Genomic DNA, 13128 nt, shown 5'->3' on the forward strand with positions numbered 1-13128 from the left:
AAAGATGTAGGGACGATAAAATATAATATATTCTGATGCTTATAATTTTTAAATATTAATAAATACTTATAAATATAGTAGAATACAATCTTATATCAACGTACATTTCATTTCCATTCATATCATCTCACATTAGATTATTACATCAGATTCAATTATAACAAGTAATAGGTTCTCCTTGTAAAGTGGAACATCTAGGTACTGTCACAAGATCAGATCTCATTCTGCGAAATAATAGAACATGTGGTTCTGAAAAAAAAATTTAGATTGTATTAATAAATGATGCTGATTATAATTCATGATGTACACACATTTATATGTGTGTACACATATAAATAATTTTCCTACCTAAATAATTTTCATTTATCAAGTCGTACCTGGTCCATGCATCATATAATGAACCCATCCAGGGCTCTGTTGAACTCCTAAATTTCTCCATTCGGTTTCTGTCATGAGATGAGTCTTTGGAACATGCCTGGCTATATCAACTGGCAGTATTACATGCCTATACATAATTTTTAATTGAAATTATATGACTTTATTTATACTGACATTAACTTGAGTTCATCTGTACGTATTGGATTAAATTCATGAAAACTTATAAAATAGTTTAAAGTCTTTTATATATTTTTAATTATATATAAGAAAATTTTCTTTTTAATTGAAAATCTCTGAAAAGAGAATCTCTTCTATTTAAATTTCTGTATTCATATTCAATTTTATAAAAAATCGGTATAATTTCGAAGTTAATTTGCCAAAAATGATTACCATAAGATATATTTTACACAAATAATATAATGTAATTTAAATTAAAAAAAGAAAAACATAACTGTAATAAAAGTTGACAATATTTAAATAACAAAAACTAATTTTTACAATTTAATATTAATAAAAAAAAACTAATTTTTACAGCTCATTACTCAGATAACATGCATGTTTAAAAACAAAACATAAGTCGTCTTAAAGGCGCTTAAAAGCTTTTTAAGACGTCTTATATTTCGATTTTGTATTTTTTGTTGTCTGAGTATTTTTAAAGATATAATTCATAGTTTCTCCAAATTCTTACCTGTATTCATATCTATCATCATTGTACTTTTCAGAATACTGAATCTGGTCTACCGGCATTCTAATTGAAATTAAGATAGGTAGGTACACAACAAAAGTTAAACAATCTAAAAAAAAATAAAATGGTATCAGCTAATTTTAAAGTTTTAAGAAAAAGTCTTTATATATAAAATTGTTTTGTGATAAATCTTGTTTGATATAACTAATTGTGAAAGAAATTCTATTATTCTCTAGTAATTTAATTCATATAATTGAGCTATTTAAAATAAATATAAAAATAAGACGGTTGTTGATAAACGCAAATATAAAGATTTCTACAATATTAAAATTTTTATAGCAATATTATAAATTTTAATAGAAGATTTTCATCTAATTAAAGCAGCAAGAAATCTAATGAAAATGAAATTGTGAGATAAAATTAGGAAAGGAGTAAGTTTATATCTGTATAATATAACTGCCTTAATGTAAAAAATGGATCAACTCATGTAAGATTGTTTTGTTTTAATAGATCATAAATTTATTTGTTAGTAAAACAGAAGAATTCTCTAACTTGAAAAATTATGATACTATTGGGTGAAAAATTTTTAAATATTATTAACATAATATAAAAATCATGTTTTCAATCAACATTACAATTACATTCGCGCGTTTATTCAGTCGGTACGATAGATTTCCTAACCTTAAAAAATATTGTTTTTGAGAGATTTTGCTCAATAATATCGTAAATAATAGTACGATTCATGAATTAGCGACGAGGAAAAATAATTTTAATCTCTTTTTATTAATTACTTACATATTAGTATTCAATTTATCTATCAATTTAATATTTAATCACACAACATACCTGTTGCACTCAAAAATGGGACGACATATATAGTCTGTTTTCTGTTCCTGCACTAGACTGTTCTAGAACTCTCTTTCTCGCTTTAAATAAATATCAAACGTATTTCTATCCCACTTTAAGTTCCAAAACTGTACACTAGTTCAGCCACAGAAAACAGACCTATATTCTGATATATTTTGGAACGCACATATATTTGAACCATGGTATAGGAATATTCAGATTCGATTTATTGCGACTTTTACGAACAATGAAAGCGCATCCACATTGAAGTTTCTCAGAGTTTATTGGACAATTTTTTAGCTCTACTATGAAAAACTGGTGCAATTGAGTGCAATATCAGTTTACATATTTTTAATATTAATAAATTAATTAATTCTTTTGAGATTATGAAGTTATTGTGAGAACAAAGTTATGTAATTAAAAGTAATTAAATTATTTATCAATACTGAAAATATGTGAATTGATTTGTGTTCAATTGCACTCAGAGTGCACTAGTGTTGCACTAGATTTTCACGAATAGCGCCAAAAGCCGAGTGGCATCAAATCATATCTCGTGTTTCGTATCATGTATAATATTAATTCATGATTAACCAAGCGAAACAACTCTAACCTAATTTCCATATTAAAGTTAAACGTACGCGTTGATGCTGGTTCATGCAGTTGATTTAATATGACACAGTAGTGTTGTGACGGTAATTATAAGTTTTCATAATACTGTCAAGCAAGCTACGAACGAATAATGGGAGTCCCAGCATTTTTTCGTTGGCTAAGCCGCAAATATCCCTCCGTAATTGTGGAGTGCATCGAACAGAAGGTAGGTTAGATTGCTGATAAATTTTTCTCCGTTTTACATGTTTGTCATTTGTATTTACATTTCATCCACGTTTATATCTCGCTTCCTGAGGTATAATCCTTGCGACGAATCGCTGCACTTATGGATTGTGTAAATTTTTTAATTATGTGCATATATTGTATTTTAGTTAAGCTCACAATAAATTTCTGAAACTTTCTAGAATGGTTATTATAATCCTTTATTTGCTTCTATTTGTCAAATTTAATATCTAGGAAATTAAAGTTAATATTTAGTAATTTTGTGTATATTTAAGTTATTTTCGCATATTTTAAATATTTAAAATCTCAAATTAATGTAATATTAGGGTACATTCTATTTCATACATGATGTGGACAATGCATAATTTATCCTTGTTTAACCTTCAGTGAACAACAAGGATAAACGATGCATTGTCATGTGTGAAACGGAATGCACCCTTAGATTTTCTCTTCTTGTTGAAGAATTTCTTGTTGCTGAAGATTGTGTTACAACAATTTTCATAGTTAATTCACTGCCAAAATTTGACAAATTATTTCAATAATATTCTAAATCCAATATATAAGAGTAAAATTTTGATATTTTATATTTATAGACAGTATCTGCAGACGGGGTATGCATTCCTGTGAATTCAGCAGAGCCGAATCCAAATGGGGTAGAATTTGATAATTTGTATCTTGATATGAATGGTATAATACATCCTTGTACGCATCCTGAGGATAAGTAAGTATAAACAAGATGTCAGAAATGGTTTATTGTCTTTGATGAATTGTTTATGTGATCTTGTACTTTTGTAAATATAAGGCCAGCTCCCAAGGATGAAGATGAGATGATGGAGGCTATTTTCGAGTGTATTGACAGATTGTTTCGCATTGTTAGACCAAGGAAATTACTTTACATGGCAATTGACGGAGTTGTAAGTATTTTTGCACATAAAATATAAGGAAAGGGAAACTAGTGATATTATAATGTCTAATGTGCTGTTATGCAGGCACCCAGAGCAAAAATGAATCAACAAAGATCTCGACGATTTCGCGCAGCAAAAGAATCAACAGAAAAGATTAATGAAATAGAGAGGATACGCTCTGAATTGACTCTCAAAGGAGCATCCTTGCCTCCCGAAAAACCGAAGGAAGAGCATTTTGATAGTAATTGTATTACTCCGGTTTGTAATCACAAATTATAATATTGTAATAGAATTTATAAAAAAACAAATAGAATATAAAATTGATATAAAAATACTCTCACCAATTTTATAACAAAATTATCAATTTTATATTATTATTAATATCCATTTAATGAAATAAAATATATTTAAGATCTGAAACATATTTATATTTTTTGACAAATAAAATGGAATTTTTTGTAATTAATTGTTATTAATTTTGAAAAATATATCAGTCACTATAAAGTTATGTGCTGTATATATCGGAAGCTTTGTATTTCAGGGCACACCGTTTATGGCAAGATTATCGTCGTGTTTACATTACTACATTCATGATCGCTTGAATAATGATCCAGGCTGGAGGAATATTAAAGTAATATTAAGCGATGCTAATGTCCCCGGCGAAGGGGAACATAAAATAATGGATTTTATACGGCGACAAAGAGGTAAATGTTTGTGTACAGTATTATTTTATATATACATATATAGGTTATAGAATTTCACTAGAAATAACAAATTTTTGTTGTTTTTAATGTGTTACAGCGCAACCCGATCACGATCCTAATACGCAACATGTTTTATGTGGAGCGGATGCCGATTTAATTATGTTAGGTCTTGCTACACACGAACCCAATTTTACTATTATTCGTGAAGAATTTAAACCGAATAAGCCAAAACCGTGCGATATATGTGGTCAGTTAGGGCATGAAATGCGTGAATGTACAGGCGCAGAACCAAATCAAAAGCCAGAGGACACATATGGATCTGAATGCCAGTTCATATTCGTGCGATTAAATGTTCTCAGAGAATATTTAGAAAGAGAATTGCAAATGCCAAATCTACCATTCAAATATGATTTTGAACGAGCTGTTGATGATTGGGTGTTTATGTGTTTCTTCGTAGGAAACGATTTTTTGCCTCACCTCCCTTCTCTGGAGATTAGAGAAGGCGCAATTGATAGACTTGTTGCTTTATATAAAAGAGCAGTATACAAAACCGGAGTATGTAATTTTTTACAAAGCAAGTGATAAAAAATTAATAATTAGAAAATTATACCCTTATTAATTCTGATTTAAAAAATATACCTTTTTGTGTAAATACTTTGTATAATTGTTAAATATTGTTTAAAGAATTGAGGTGTACATATTTCATTTTTATATTGTATATATTAATTATTTATACTAAATTTCTTTGTTAATTATTTCTGACTTATTAAAAAAGATTGATATCTTATATGTCTCTCTCTATTTGTGTATATACATTTATACATACATTTATAATTATCAATTTGATTTACCTTTAAATTCTATAAATTTATGAAAATGTTTATTGGATATTAATATTATTGCTAAAGCAAATATTTGTTCATAGAAAGTAATTTTTTATTATATTATTTCCAGGGTTTTTTGACAGATAGCGGTGATGTTAATTTAGATCGTGTACAATTGATAATGTCAGAGCTTGGAGACGCAGAAGATGAAATCTTTAAGAAAAGGCAACAAAATGAATTGGCTTTTAAACAACGTGAAAAAGACAAAAAGAAGAGAAACGAGATCATTAGTAGTTTTAAACCAACGTGGATTCCTGCAGGTCAATTTGCACCCACTGTAAGATTTTCATTTTATTATGCATTCTATATTTACAAAAAACTAAACTGATATTAATTTTATTGAAATTAATTTAATTGAAATATTTCTAAATAAAATTTTGAAAATTAGTAGCTCACCGAATGTTGCTAAGAAAAGATTTAATAAACACTTGTAATTCTGTGAGTAAAGTGTGACATACAATTTTTTAAATATATTTATAATTTTTAGCCCCTTGGACAAACGGTAAAACCTATAGAGAATGCACGTTATGAAGCTTTTAAAATGCGTGTGCAGGGTAGGAATTATAATACGAATGCCGCCGATAACACGAACGCTAATAACGCCTTAGAAAGTATGCTAAGACCTGAGGTATTCCATTTCGTTTTTTAGCAATGAATATTTCATATTCTTACATACTTGCAATTGTTTTTTAATATATATACGGATAATATTTGTAATTTATCTCGAGTTCTTAATTTTGTTACTAGAATTCGGGTAATAGAGGGCAGAAACGTAAAATTAATGAGGTCTCGAATGATGAGTCGGATGATGACCAGGCGCACGATGAGGTGCGACTTTGGGAGGATGGTTTTAAAGATCGATATTATGAATCTAAATTCGACGTATCTTCCGATAATCTCGCATTTAGGTAATACAGAGTGAAGATAGAATAATTTTTATAAACGTTTTTAAATTTTGTAAATATTTTTTTATTTCTATTTTTTATTTCTTACAAATAGAATTTATTTTGTAAAAGATGTATCTACGTGATCTAATGCTGGTTCTACTTGTTTGCTTGTAGAAATAACGTCGCTTTACAATATGTACGAGGTTTATGTTGGGTTTTACGATATTATTATCAAGGTTGTGCGTCATGGCGATGGTATTTCCCATATCATTATGCGCCATTTGCAAGCGATTTTATTAATATTGGCGGTCTTTCTACAGAATTTGAGAAGGGTACTGTACCAGTAAGTATTACATATTCTTTGTAAAATGCAAGCATTTCTTACAAATGTGTAATTAATGTTTTTTTTTTACAGTTTCGTCCATTAGAACAATTAATGGGTGTATTTCCTGCTGCTAGTAGAAAACATGTACCTAATCCATGGGCGCAATTAATGACGGATCCAGTAGGTATTTTTTATCATGATTTGAAAAATGAAAACAAAATGATATTAATCATTTTAAACAATCAAATTAAAGTGATTTGATAAAATATTGTTACTGAAGGCTTTGATTTGCTTATCAGAAAGAAATAATTTAGATAAAAGAGCTTTATCTTCTTCGATAATTTGATGTTTTATAATGAGTGCACACATAAAAAACACAATATATACATTATTTCAATAAAGTCTAATTAAAATTACTGATTTTTTAGTATTTTTTAGTACTTTTTTCAAATAATATTAAAAGCAAATATAATCATTTTATAAATAAAAAAAAAAGGGAAATAATATAATATATAATAATAGGTTAATTAAATCTGAATAAAATAAAATGCTAAAGAATAATTATTATATACATAATTAAATGGGAATTTACTAAATTACTTTTTATAATAAATTACTTCGATATTATTTTTATCTATAACTTATTTATTCACAGAAATCTCAGATCATTGATTTTTACCCAGAAGATTTTAAAATTGACTTGAACGGAAAGAAATTTGCTTGGCAAGGCGTAGCTTTGCTACCGTTTGTTGATGAAAAAAGATTATTCAAGGCTTTGGCGTCATACTACGATAGTTTAACAGAAGCAGAAAGTAAGTAATCCAAACGTTTTTTGAAAGACCTATTTCATGCAAATTTGTCCATATTTGGATGATTGTCGACCAACAAATAATTGGCGCATAGTTTCTGAAAATTGTATAAATTCACAAAGAATATTAGACACAAAGATCTATTTTGATTGAATATGGCGTTTTCCACTTATTTTTAATGAAGTCTCGCCGGTGACAAATTAAATCTAATTCAAATTTTGCGCTCCCTTGAAGCAGGCTGCAAATTCGAATTTTGAAAGCTAAGTTCACGGCATTAACACCAGTATATTTATAGTTGGTTCTTATATTTAAGAAACGTCATAAATAAATACAGTCTTAAAATATAAAGAGCCATTAACAGCTTAAGATATTGCTTAAAATAAGAACAGACTATGAGTATACCGGCATAAGAGAACACAAATTTGAATCGTATTACTAACCTCTTTGCGATATGCGATTTCTCGATAACTTCAGCCAACTTCAGCTCATCGAGGATATCGAAGAATGCGTTCCAATGAGTTCCCGCCTAATTTCCTTAATTTTCTCAGGAAAAGAGTTGCATTTACATTCGAATATTTTAAAGTTAACGTGCGGAATGATACAATTGTAAAATATACATACATATATAAATGCATATATCAAATATTATATTTATTTCATATTTTTCCATTTTCAGAAAAGAGAAACGTTCGCGGTGACGACAGACTGTATGTCGGAATAGAAAATAGTGGTTACAACTTTGTAACAGGTCTGTACAAGAATCGCATAGGATTCGATAAGGAGGTCGAGATAAGCATAGACGGGATGCGAGGTACTGTATTTCTATCAGAAGACTGTGTGAGTGACGGTGGTACATTGCCTTCACCTGTGAGAGGTTTACCGGTTAGGAACAACAAAGTATACTGGTTCGTGTACATTCGTTATGCAACCTCCTTAAAACAAACTATAATCTGCACTGGGATTCTGTAACTCTTAACAAGTCAATATTGTTATATTATTATTGTGCAGTTTTTTTTATAATATAATACCTGCGCAATGATAACCAACATCCTTGATTGTCGTCAAAAGTTGCAAAATCCCAATGTTGATTATCTATTATTATTCGTTGACAATGAAAGATAGAAGAAAATCTAGAGTTTATCTTTCTCTCGGCTTGCAGTATCAAGTTTAGAGATCCCAAGTACAGTAACAGCTACATTTTCCTCGCTCGCAAACTAAAGGGAGTTAAAGAACCGCCGCGCGTCCTGAAGCCGCAAGACTTCGACGCTTTGAATCACAAAAACGGGACTCAGTGGGTACCACAAATCGGTTTCACTCGATCTACACAGTCAGCTTCGTTAGGGCAAGCAGGACGTAGAATGCTCGAGTAAGTATTAATTGTTATGATCAGCCGTTTGCGCCGTGTAACTTTATCGATAAATATGTCTCTTGCTGTTATTCAAAATCTGCCTCCCCCTTTGCCTTTTTTTTGTTGTGGAACAATACCGAAGATGTACAAAAAATATTTACAATAAAAATATTTGCTGTTGATACAGTTGAATAATTCGCAATTGCACAAATTATAAATGAAAGTATCGAATAATGACACAATTTAAGAAATTTTAAATTAGATATTTAATTTAAATCTCAGATAAATTTACGACTTTTTTCAAGTATTTTATTATTTTCGTATGGAATAATATTCTATATATATATAAAATTTTATATATTAAAGAAGTAATTTCTTTTTTGCAATGGAATATTCTATTCTATTATATTATTATGTTAATGCAGACGTTAAATAAGACAAAATGTTTTCTTACAGTCATCATGTGAATCGTAATAACAGATCGGCTGCGTATGCGAATGTTCCTCCACCGACGAATTTGTATATGGAACTTCATGGTAAGTCATATCATTATTATACGCATGCCTCTCGCATTAGGAGCTAGTTAATACGTTTACCAGAGATATAGAATTATGATGTTAAAAAGCAGCGAAAGTAGGAAATACTCGAAGCGATTTTCTTATCAAGGTAATTACACTGATATCAGTCTCTGACTTTATTGAAATTTAAGCACAAAATTATGTACGAGAAAAAGTTATATTGAATAATCAAGATTAGAAATTGAATAGTTCATATAAATAGGTCAACTAAATATGAGAAGCAAATTGGCGCTTCTCACATATTTAATTAAAATTTATATTATTAATATTATTAAAATTCTGAAATATGAATGAAATTGTAAAAATTAATTAACAAGTATTTCACTGTGTTATTCCACTGTATTATATTAGAGGTGATTATTTTTCATCGTCACGTTAATGCCTTTCTTTCGAAGCGGTTCTGCGCCAATTATTTTTTTCGTGCTTATTGCGCATATTTCTAGGACTTTTGACATAGCTAGGTGATGCACGAGACATGTTTACGCTGAGATCGAAACGCCAAGCGAGGAAGGGATTGAATTGAAGGGTCGAGAAGGGCTTGCGTTGCGACCCTAACGAAAGAGCGTTTCGTAATCAGTCAGTCAGTGAGTCAATCGTTTTCTAACTGGGACCAGTTTCTCCTACTACTTGTTTTACCCCTTGTTCTTCTGACAATACCGAGATTAAAAGAGTCGAATTAAAGCGCCCGCACGCGACTTCTTCAGATTCGCCGGCATTGAAAGGAAATTTTTTTTTCTTATCGTATCGACTCTCAAGGCGCATTTCTTATTTTGTCTTATATTTAATTACGGTTAAAAAAATCATCGCTAATAAGATTATTTCTCTTAAACTATGGATGGTCGTTAATCTTATTCTTTTATCACAATTGGAGAAATGGAGAACAAACTTTTCAGTTTGTCCTCTTTTGACTAACATAGACAAATTTTTCTTAGATGATTTAGATCTAAATTATATTCTACTTTATCTCTGCACGAAACTAGAAAGAAGGAAGAGATTTATGACAAATTCATCTAACGTAAAAAAATTTTATTTTGTTTGTAGAAAGATGTCTTCTTAAAATGAATGATACCTATAAAGGAATGCTCTGGATTTAAATTATATTCTATCTCTTCATAAAATTAGAGAGAAAGGAGACAAGTTGCCCCACGTCGCCCGTGTCACAAAGGTGGGCGGTGGTGAACCGTTGGTAGATGGACAAACGATGAATCGGCGGCGAGTCGGAGAGTGGTTGACGTCGGCTGGCGCGGAGGGCTCGAAAGCACGAGCCGATGGGGGTGGGACGGGCTTAGGGAGTCGGAGGGATGCGAACCCTCGGCTCCTGGATTAGCTCCAAGGGTAGTTCGTCACGTAGAGCGTGACTCCGGCCGTTTTGTTGTTTGGCACGTCGAGGCAACGACGGTTCCCCGGTTTCGCCCAATTATAAAACAAACGCGGCGCACTCCGTAATTATCCAATTAGCGGACGTGCCTACTGTCGTACCGCCTCCTCCTGTTCATCGTGTTCTCTTCTCCCGTCTTTGTTGCGTTCCCCGGTATGTTCATTCGTACAAAAGCTGTTGTGATATCCAGGATACGCACAGAAGTCATGAAAAATGTTTCCTATGACGATTTCGATTAACACTTGGTTGCTAAGCAATTTATTTACATTAAGAGAAGAGTTTTTGGTATTTTTTTATTATAATTATATGATATATAATGTATTATGATTAGGAACTCTATAATATGGAGCTCCTTATTATATATTTTTCTACGCAATTATAAGCACAAGTAACAAGAACTTTTATCTGAGCTATCTCTGAAATATTGACAGAACTATGAAAATATTTTAAATAACGTATAGGGGAAGCTATTTTGCAGAATAATAACACGCTTTCTGATAATATGTAACTCTAAACAATTTGTCTATACAGATTTAAATAAAAGATATCTGCTTTTATTTAAATTTGAGACGAGAGAGAGAGAGAGATGCATGTAACAATAGGTGTGTCCGCGTTGTTTCAAATCCCCCAAAATTTTTGCGACTTAAAAGGAAATAAATATATATTCGAACTTTGAAGAGAAAAAGCGAAGATGCTGACTGCAAAAAGTACAAGTAACGTGAACAAATCTAATAGCACTTACTTTGATTTGAAATTTGAACAAAACAAGAGTATTTGTTTCATTGCATTCATTATAATTTGTTTTATTTTATTAAATTTACCACTCAATTGTTTTTTCGTAATAATTTTTATATTACGCATTTCTTATGCGTTATTTTTTACACATTGTATCTTATTCCTGCATTATACGCCTCGTCTCTATCGCCGACTGTCTTTACGCGTGAACATAAAAACAAAACGTTATATGGGGTACGATGAGCGTGTGTGATTGATTTACCGAGGGGAGTAAATGCCACGCACAGACAGAAGCGAACCCTCGAGAGAGTAAGTCTCGAGGATACGAAATGGTTTTCCTGCGAAAAACGCAAGAAGTTGGCCTTTTCTCTTCCTCGCAGATGCATTATTAAACTTTAACAGTTTATTTACTCGGACTTAAAATCCTACAATTTTTTAAGGAACTCGGTATTATCTAAAGATTTAAGAGAAATTAATTCAGAATTACAACGTACAGGATATATCTCGAATATTGATAGTCTACACAGAAAGAACGATTTTGCTGAAATGTGTAAGAATGTAGCTATTATAGATACACATGAAAATAATCACGTTAAAAATCATATAAAAGATAACACACGAAAAAAATCATCAAAATAATTATGCAGGACGTTCAAATATGGTGATAATGCCGTAAAAAGTTTTTTAGCAACCAGCTTGAGCATCCAATGTAATTATTTTAACGATTGACTAACTAGCTAAATTTTTAGATACGTCAGAAAAACTATTTTTTTCGTCTATTCCAGAAATACAACAAACACTTGATAAAAGCACATCTCCTTATAAGATGCTATTGTTGAAATTTATGTATATTATAAAATATCAATATAATATGCAGTATAATCAAGCAAAGGGAACTATCAAAGGGGAAATAATTAATAAAACTGCGACTGATATTTTTCCTTTATATTTATAATATTTCACATTGTGGCCCGGGCCAATTCGCATCCTTTTAATCTCGATAAGATTTATTCCCGAATAGAGAGATTAACAGATTACTATTAATCGCTACGTACCAATGCGTCCTTACGCGTACATATATACGTAGATTCTCTATTGCACGCTTGACGTAAATGCGCTCGCGTTGTACATTATTAACCCGGTATGCGCAATCTGACGATGTTGAAGTAGCGAAACGATGTAGGCGAGCGAATAAACAAGTAAACGGTATCTTTGCTGGGAGGGACAGGAGCTCGGCCGACGGGGGATGGCTGTACTTTGTCTGCTCGTCCATCTCCGTGTCCGGATGACAGGTGCAGGGAGCCCTCGTTAGACAAATTAAGCAACCTTTCTGGCCTCGCGGTGCTGTCGGTGTTATATCTTCGTCTACTTTCATCTCCCGTCCATTTTCTCTCTCCGCACGGCACGCACGCACATTTGTACGCACACACGTGCGCGACTGTTCGCCGGGACTGGTTTCGAGTGGACTGCAAACACTCGTGTAGCAGCAGCAGCAGCCAGCAGCAGCAACAGCAGCAGAGGCTCGAATTGTGTAGAGACTGGGCATAAGACGAGTCTCTGTACGGCTACCGTGACAGAAACGCTGGTGATCCATCTCGAACCAGTAAAACCTAGAAAATTATGTCTCCTATCGAGACACATTTCCCATCGATAGGAAATTTCTCTAATTTCGTATATATGTATTTCAATATACAAGAGACCGCATGTTCTTCAGTGTTATTCTAAGATCAACTATGATCTTCCAAGCGAAATTATATTTACGGAATTGCAGGATTTTTCGTTGATATTAAATTTCTCTTAAAGTGGCATTTTCTTTCTCTCTGCATCTTTGTTTT

At 31.5% G+C, this 13128-nt stretch overlaps 2 protein-coding genes across 4 annotated transcripts in view; one reads left to right on the top strand and one right to left on the bottom strand.

Moving 5' to 3' along the window:
- Nucleotides 1-132: 132 nt before the first annotated feature.
- LOC108767899 (cyclin-dependent kinases regulatory subunit) lies at nt 133-1954 on the bottom strand. 3 transcript variants are annotated; one of them, XM_018518039.1, is made up of 4 exons: nt 1910-1954; nt 1067-1172; nt 378-505; nt 133-249 (listed from the first exon to the last, which is right to left on the bottom strand). In XM_018518039.1, the coding sequence occupies exons 2-4, from the start codon at nt 1123-1125 to the stop codon at nt 152-154; spliced, it is 285 nt and encodes a 94-aa protein (XP_018373541.1). In that variant the 5' UTR covers nt 1126-1172; nt 1910-1954; the 3' UTR covers nt 133-151. The 3 variants fall into 3 exon arrangements, with proteins under 3 accessions (XP_018373541.1, XP_018373540.1, XP_018373542.1); XM_018518038.1 differs by having other exon boundaries at nt 1067-1126; nt 1910-1934; XM_018518040.1 differs by lacking the exon at nt 1910-1954 and adding an exon at nt 1859-1878.
- A 561-nt stretch (nt 1955-2515) lies between these two features.
- The window catches only part of Rat1 (5'-3' exoribonuclease 2 Rat1), a 35918-nt gene continuing 25305 nt past the window's right edge, over nt 2516-13128 (top strand). Inside the window, exons 1-15 of the mRNA XM_018518037.1 lie at nt 2516-2723; nt 3334-3461; nt 3543-3654; nt 3730-3903; nt 4187-4349; nt 4447-4904; nt 5304-5510; nt 5721-5861; nt 5981-6141; nt 6295-6463; nt 6536-6625; nt 7101-7257; nt 7931-8159; nt 8414-8620; nt 9059-9138. Of these exons, the coding sequence (XP_018373539.1) occupies nt 2649-2723; nt 3334-3461; nt 3543-3654; nt 3730-3903; nt 4187-4349; nt 4447-4904; nt 5304-5510; nt 5721-5861; nt 5981-6141; nt 6295-6463; nt 6536-6625; nt 7101-7257; nt 7931-8159; nt 8414-8620; nt 9059-9138 (2551 nt within the window). The 5' untranslated portion in view covers nt 2516-2648. The remainder of the gene's footprint in view (nt 2724-3333; nt 3462-3542; nt 3655-3729; nt 3904-4186; nt 4350-4446; nt 4905-5303; nt 5511-5720; nt 5862-5980; nt 6142-6294; nt 6464-6535; nt 6626-7100; nt 7258-7930; nt 8160-8413; nt 8621-9058; nt 9139-13128) is intronic.

This window comes from Trachymyrmex cornetzi, unplaced genomic scaffold (assembly GCF_001594075.2).
Source record: "Trachymyrmex cornetzi isolate Tcor2-1 unplaced genomic scaffold, Tcor1.1 scaffold73, whole genome shotgun sequence".
In the NCBI taxonomy this organism is placed as follows: domain Eukaryota; kingdom Metazoa; phylum Arthropoda; class Insecta; order Hymenoptera; family Formicidae; genus Trachymyrmex; species Trachymyrmex cornetzi.

Excerpts from the sequence above, each read along its gene's own strand:
- LOC108767899 (XM_018518039.1), bottom strand. The coding sequence starts at position 1,125 with ATGCCGGTAGACCAGATTCAGTATTCTGAAAAGTACAATGATGATAGA. Across the intron at positions 506-1,066 it reads GATGATAGATATGAATACAG|GCATGTAATACTGCCAGTTG; the intron begins GTAAGAATTTGG and ends AATTATGTATAG. Across the intron at positions 250-377 it reads TTATATGATGCATGGACCAG|AACCACATGTTCTATTATTT; the intron begins GTACGACTTGAT and ends TTTTTTTTTCAG.